A 6,845-nucleotide genomic window follows, 5' to 3' on the forward strand; every position below is an offset into this window, starting at 1 on the left:
TTGTTCTTCTTTGTCATAATCATGATCGCTGACCAATGTGATAATGTACTTGGTCGAATAACACCATGATCTACCAACTACTCCAATTACTTATTCACCTAATTTTCTTCTATAATGGACTACTTTTAAAGCTTGATATTTGAAAATGGGAATTCTAGAAAAATTTGGATCTTGTGCTTCACTTCCCTTTTGGGAGATAGCCCTTTAGTCTCTTGAAACACTCCACTGTATGTGATGGCCCAGCCCTTGGTGACGTGGACACACAGTCACGTGAGACCACGTGGTCTCACCTCAGGCCCGGTGGTCACTTTATGTGCGGACAAAACTCCTGCGGTTTACCCGGCCCTCAACCCAAGGCTCATTAATTCACACCTCTGCCGGTTTAAGGGTTTAGTTACTGGCTGGTTCCGTCAACTCCCGCCTTTGTTAAACTCTCAGGTCTTGCCTTTGGCTCATTTCCGCCTATCACTCGACCGCTGCTCTTTTTGTAATCCTGTGGCGATGCTTCCGGTTTCGAACCCTGGTCACTGTGACATCCAGTAGATGAACTCTACATTCGGTCAATGGCTACACTGGTTACAGTTTCTGTTGAGGAGCTATTCCTCTGTCTTCGATGCTGTCTGTCGATTTGTGTGGGCCTGTATAGCTCAGGGTTTCTGTTCTGAAGTTATGGTAAGCTGCTTTATGTCTTGTGGGTTCACTGTATAAGTGTTTGCATTCTCTGTCACTGAGCTATATTCTTTGTACAGGTAGCTGCGTCCTTGAAGCTGCCGCTCTTCCAATCTCTTCCCGCCCTTGAAGGTAAACTTTCGTGCTATGATTCACCCGGTTTGGTTGTCTTTTATCGACACTTACAGGTTCTGTGCCGTTTACAGTTTATGGAATGGGTTTCTGCCTCGACAGCTCTCCGTCGACCTGTGGGTGAGTTCCTTCACGCTTGCATTTGTCTGTTCCTTCGTTTTCTGTATGCTGTTGGTGGTTCTAACCTCTCGTTGCTTCTGTGTACAGGTTTGAACCGAGGGCTGGCTCACGAGGGTTCCGAGCTGTGCAGTCTTCACATCTTTCCAGGCCTCGTACCCTTTGCAAACGGGTAGGGTCTATTCCTGTTACAGTTGCCTGTAGTGTGTTTACTATGACCGTGGCTGTAGATCTTAGTTTGTTTGGGTTGTTAGGGTTTGGCCGTGCCTTCTGCCGGCGTTTGCAATCTCTGTACTCTGCTCTTTTGTGTCAGTCGATGGTTGTCATATAGCAAGGGTTTGGAACTTGTGTTTCTTTACGGCGATGCCGGGGTTTGTTACATGAAGTTGTAAGGCTTTCGTCCTTACTGTACACAATGACTATGAAATATTTAATTTAAGTTAAATGGACACAGTATGGTTGGTTTGGTACCTTTTTTGTAATCTTGTATATGGACTTTGCGAGACCTCGTTCTCCTCGTGCTTGGCATACGGGTTCTGGTTATTACAGTTGCATTCTGACTTTCCTTGAATGCCTGTAACGCTCTCGTTCTTGTATTTGTTCTCCAACTTTATGCTGTTAATAAATCCACCTTGCTCATACGCTGTGATGTGACCGCCTTACTCTGTCTCATTTTGTATGCTGGTTCTGGTAATATTATGGTCTTGATTCAAAGTCTGTAACGCTCTTGCATTTCAACAATTTCTCCTATTTTAATTTGCTTTTAGATACAGTAATACACAGTAACAGTTATGTGCATAATAATGAAAAGAGTCGTTAGCAATAGATTATCTCAGATAAAATAACAGTAGTTCTGTACAGAGGGTTTCTTGTTCTCGTTTCTATTTCTTTTGCTTTTCATGAAGGGAAGAAGTCCCTGTACAAATGTTTATTTTCCTTTTTAATCTACATGGATACATAACTAATTGATAAACTGCTCTACCTGAATTCTAACTGTCATTTTAGTTATTCTTTAACAAAAACTTAACTAAACAGTTTTCCCTTCCTGGGCCTAAACAACTTTGTAATCTTAAATGCTATGAGATAAAAGGAAATAAAACAATAGTTAAAAAAAACAATAACCAACTCGGTGGTCTGTCCACCCAATCCTGTAGCCTCTGACTTGTTTCTGTTCTCCCGTGAGTCGTCAATAGTCATTAGTCTCCTCGGAGCTGGATGCTCCTGCATCAGGCTCCCGGGGTGGCAAAAAGTCATGGCTCCGTTCCATGAGGTCGTCAATAGAATAGCCCGCCTTTTGTATCTGCGTTGAGTTGAGCCACGAACTGTCCTCTATTGGACGGTTCTTCCACTTGACTAAATATCGCAGATACTCTTTCCTGCGTGTGCGTCTAGCTACCTGCGTATCCAGAATTCTTTCGACCTCAAGGGGTGGTGCTGTTGGCAACTGTCTCATCCAAGTGTCTTCTCCATGGTTGGTGTTCTGTGGCATTGTTGCTGCTGCATCATTCTCCGAACCAGCGACATAGGGAAACAGATCTGCCACGTTAAAAATGGGAGAAATCCCAATTCCAGGTGGCAACTGTATCTCGTAAGCGTTCGCAGAAAACTTTCGGACAATTTTGCAGGGACCGATCTTCTTGAATTTCAATTTATTGTACTCCCGTTTTGGAAACCTCTCCTTACGTAAGTATGCAAGTACTTCATCCCCAACATTAAATTGTACTTCCCGACGCTTTGTGTCAGCTCGTTGTTTATATTTTTGGCTGTTGTCCTGCAATTTCAGCTTGACTTGTTCGTGCAAGTTGCTCATAGCTTGAGCGAATTCTTCCCCATCAGCGCTCCGTTTCTCAAGTTTCCCCAAATCTCGCAATTCATGCACTCCTCGCGGATGCATGCCGTACAAAATCTGGAACGGACTGTACCCGGTGCTGCGGTTCGGTGAATCGTTGTACGCGAACTCTGCTTGAGCAAGTACACGGTCCCACGTCCGGGAATTTTCCCCTGTTAAACTTCGAAGTAAGTTTCCTAGGCTTCTGTTCACTACCTCCGTCTGACCATCAGTCTGCGGGTGGTAAGCGGAGCTGAACTGCAATTGAGTATCTAACTTTTTCCACAGAGTTCTCCAAAAGTGACCAGTAAATTTGACATCCCTGTCAGAGACAATGGATTTCGGGAGTCCATGCAACCGAACGATTTCATTAAAGAAAAGATGCGCTATATAAGTAGCATCGCTGGTTTTCTTACACGGTACAAAATGTGCCATTTTTGAAAATCGGTCAACTACAACCATTACTGAATCGAAACCTCGTTGTGTCTTCGGCAAACCCAGAACGAAGTCCATGCTCACTGAATCCCATGGTCGGCTTGGAATCGGCAATGGCGAATAAAGACCAGTATTTTGACTGTGACCCTTTGCTAGTTGACACACTTTACATCTGCTCACGTACCTCTGCACATCCCGCTGCAATTTCGGCCAGAAATAGAAATGTCGTACCTGAGCAATCGTTTTGTCTATACCAAAGTGTCCAGCCAGTCCTCCACTGTGCTTTTCCTGTACAATATTTTCCCGCATAGAACAGTTGGGTATGCATAACTGCCCTCCTTTGAACAGCAATCCTTCCTGTAGATTATAGTCTAGCCACTTGCTGTCATTTCGTAACAGCGGGTTTTGGCAAGCCTCATAGGCTTCCATAAACTCAGTGTCGGTCGGATACAGCTCTTTTAGGTGTTCAAATCCCAAAATCTGCATCGTGCTTTCCTGGAGAAGCAACGTCCTCCTACTGAGTGCATCTGCTACTTTATTTGATTGTCCGCTAATGTGTTTCAGTACAAACGTGAAACTTTGCAAATACTCAACCCAAGCTGCATGTTTATGATTCAATTTGTGCTGCTGCATAATGTACTGTAACGCAGAATTGTCAGAGTATAAGACAAACTCGTTACCTAACAGGTAATGTCTCCAATGTTTCAAAGCCTGCACAACGGCGTAAAACTCCTTGTCGTAGGTTGAGTATTTTTGCCTGCTTTCATTTAGCTTTTCACTGAAATAGGCGACCGGTCTGTCCTCCTGGCTAAGGACTGCCCCAATGGCTGTCCCACTGGCATCACAACGAACTTGAAAAAGTTTGTTGAAATCAGGTAGCCTCAATATCGGTCTCTCTGTAATCTTCTTTTTCAGAGTTTGAAAACTACTTTCTGCTGCTTCAGTCCAGTGAAAAGGCTGATTTACCTTCTTAATTGTGTCCAGCATAGGTGCGCAAATCTCGCTGAAATTCCTGATAAATTTTCTGTAAAAGCTGGCTAGTCCATGGAAACTGCGGACTTCAAACAAGCTTTTTGGAGAAGGCCAGCTAACTATAGCTGCCACCTTTTCTGGATCCATCTTCAATTCATTTTCTGCAATAACAAATCCCAGATATACTAACTCTCGCTGGAAAAAGGTACACTTTTTCAGGTTAATCAGCAGCTTGTTCTGCTGTAACTTCCTCAACACACTCTGTAAATGCCTGAAATGCTCCTCCTTAGTCTTGCTAAAAATCAGAATATCATCCAGGTAAACTATTACAAACTTACCGTTAAACTCCTTCAGTACCTCATTCATCAATCGCATGAATGTGCTGGGAGCGTTGCTCAATCCAAATGGCATCACCAGCCACTCATATAACCCTTCGTTTGTCTTGAAAGCGGTCTTCCATTCATCTCCTTCCCGAATCCGGATCTGGTGATATCCACTTTTCAAATCAATCTTCGAAAAATAAGCTGCCCCACTCAAGCAGTCCATCATATCGTCCATCCTAGGTAAGGGAAACCTGTACCTAACAGTAATTTTGTTAATAGCCCTGGAATCTGTACACATTCTCCACTCTCCTCCTTTCTTTGGAGCCAAAACAGTTGGTACTGCACATGGGCTCATGCTCTCCCGAATCAAACCTTTGTCCAACAACTCCTGGACCTGTTTCCTGATTTCTTCATGGTCCTTGGGACTCATGCGGTAAGCTGCCTTATTCGGTAGGCTTGCTCCTGGTATAAAGTCGATACAGTGACTAATACCTCTCCTTGGTGGTAATTCATCTGGAAGATCATCTACCACAATATCCCCAAAATCCTGCAGTAGCTTCTGTACTTCTTCAGGTAAATCCGAAACCTGTGTATGAAGTACCACTGTCTTTGGTCTCCTTATGACAGCAAAATTTATCTCGCTGTCCTCAATCTGTCTTATAAACTCTTTTCCGCCTAACAGCAGTGCTTTCACTCCACTAGCTTCTGCTGTATTTTCCTCCTTGATGGGTACAAGCGTATGCTTGATCCCATCTTTCACAAACTTATAGCAATTCGTTTTCCCGTCATGAACTGCACTTCTATCAAACTGCCAAGGTCGCCCCAACAGTAGGTGACAGACATCCATTGGCATGACATCACAAAGGATTTTGTCCTTGTACTTACCAATCTGAAACTCCACCTCACACTGTTCGTCAACTAACAGTTGATGCCCTTTTTGCAGCCATGATACTTTGTAGGGAGTGGGATGTTTTAACTTCTTTAATCCCAGTTTTTCTACCATCTCCACAGCTACTAAATTGTCAGTACTCCCACTATCTATGATCAGTTTACAACATTTGCCTCGCGACTTGCAGACAGTGCGAAACAACGCTTTCCGTTGATCTGGTTCTGCAACCTCCTTTGCTGGTTTCAACAGCACTTTATTCAACACCAAGGCTTCACCTGTCTCAGGTGCATTTTCCGCTTCTTGAGGTGTTGCCTCAGCATCCTCTGGCTGAGCAACATAAGCTCCTCTTCCACCTGCTGGTTCACCTTCAGGACATTCATACGACTTGTGTCCCCATTTGTGACAGCGATAGCACTGGACAGCTCCCCTGCCCCGACCATATCCTCGCCCCCGCTGAGGTGGTCGTCCTCCTCTAGTGCTATTGTCTTTTTCTGCTGCTCCAGCAGATTTAGAGCTGCTGCTTTCTTCACCTGAACCTGCACCTTGGCCTCTTCCAAACATCTTACCTTTCCCCCTGCCAGTTCCACCTCCTCTTCTGGCATTTTGCTTCCGGTTAATTTTTTCTTCTGCCTTCAGCGCAAACTGATAGGCTTCATCCAATGTCCGGGGTGAAAGGATACCAATTTCATCCAAGATTTCCCCCCTTAAACCATTCACAAATCTGGCTGTTTTCTCCGGGGTGTCTTCCACATATCCTGCTCGTAAATTCAACTTATAAAATTCCTCTGTAAATTCTTTCACAGTCATTCCCCTTTGTTTCAAGTTCTGTACCTACCGGTACAGCATAATCTGGTAATCCTTCGGCAGGAATTTCTCTTTCAGTTTGGCCTCCATTCTAGACCATTTCTTTATAGGCTGTTTGTTAAGCCTCCTCCGCTCCGCCTGAATACTGTCCCACCACAAGGACGCATGTCCCTTCAGTTTGGTGGCGGCGAACTTCACCTGTTTATCCTCACTGGTTTCCTCGAATTCGAAATATTTGTTGACTTCACTTAGCCAATCCAACAACACGTCTGCGGACAGACTTCCGTCGTAAGTTGACAGCTCATGTTTTGGCTTATGACTTGATAGCAAAACCGACTTCAACAGTCTGAATTCTGGTGTCACCCCCTCTAATTCTTCCTCTGGTTCTGCCTCATCTTCATCACTGTTATCTGCCGGGTTTCTTCTTCCCCCAGCTTCTATTGCTTCTAAACGTTCTCGCAAGACACGGACCTCCTCACGGAGTCCCTCTTCTGCTACCCTCCGGACTCTTCCTCTTCCTCTTCCTCTTCTGCCAACCTCCATTTTCCTTTACTCAAAACCTGCTCTGATACCACTTTTGATGGCCCAGCCCTTGGTGACGTGGACACACAGTCACGTGAGACCACGTGGTCTCACCTCAGGCCCGGTGGTCACTTTATGTGCGGACAAAACTCCC

General features: G+C 44.7%; 1 protein-coding gene across 1 annotated transcript; it reads left to right on the forward strand.

The window, feature by feature from the left end:
- Nucleotides 1–543: 543 nt before the first annotated feature.
- LOC149197929 (uncharacterized) lies at nucleotides 544–1,388 on the forward strand. The gene is made up of 4 exons (XM_089408871.1): nucleotides 544–672; nucleotides 750–801; nucleotides 876–921; nucleotides 1,009–1,388. Exons 1-4 carry the CDS (start codon nucleotides 544–546, stop codon nucleotides 1,247–1,249), a joined length of 468 nt encoding a protein of 155 aa, XP_089264997.1. The 3' UTR covers nucleotides 1,250–1,388.
- Nucleotides 1,389–6,845: the final 5,457 nt, after the last annotated feature.

The sequence above is a fragment of the Pinus tabuliformis genome, chromosome 2_2 (genome assembly GCF_031772625.1).
Source record: "Pinus tabuliformis cultivar Carrire ecotype Pingquan chromosome 2_2, CPIR1, whole genome shotgun sequence".
NCBI classification, from domain to species: Eukaryota; Viridiplantae; Streptophyta; class Pinopsida; order Pinales; family Pinaceae; genus Pinus; species Pinus tabuliformis.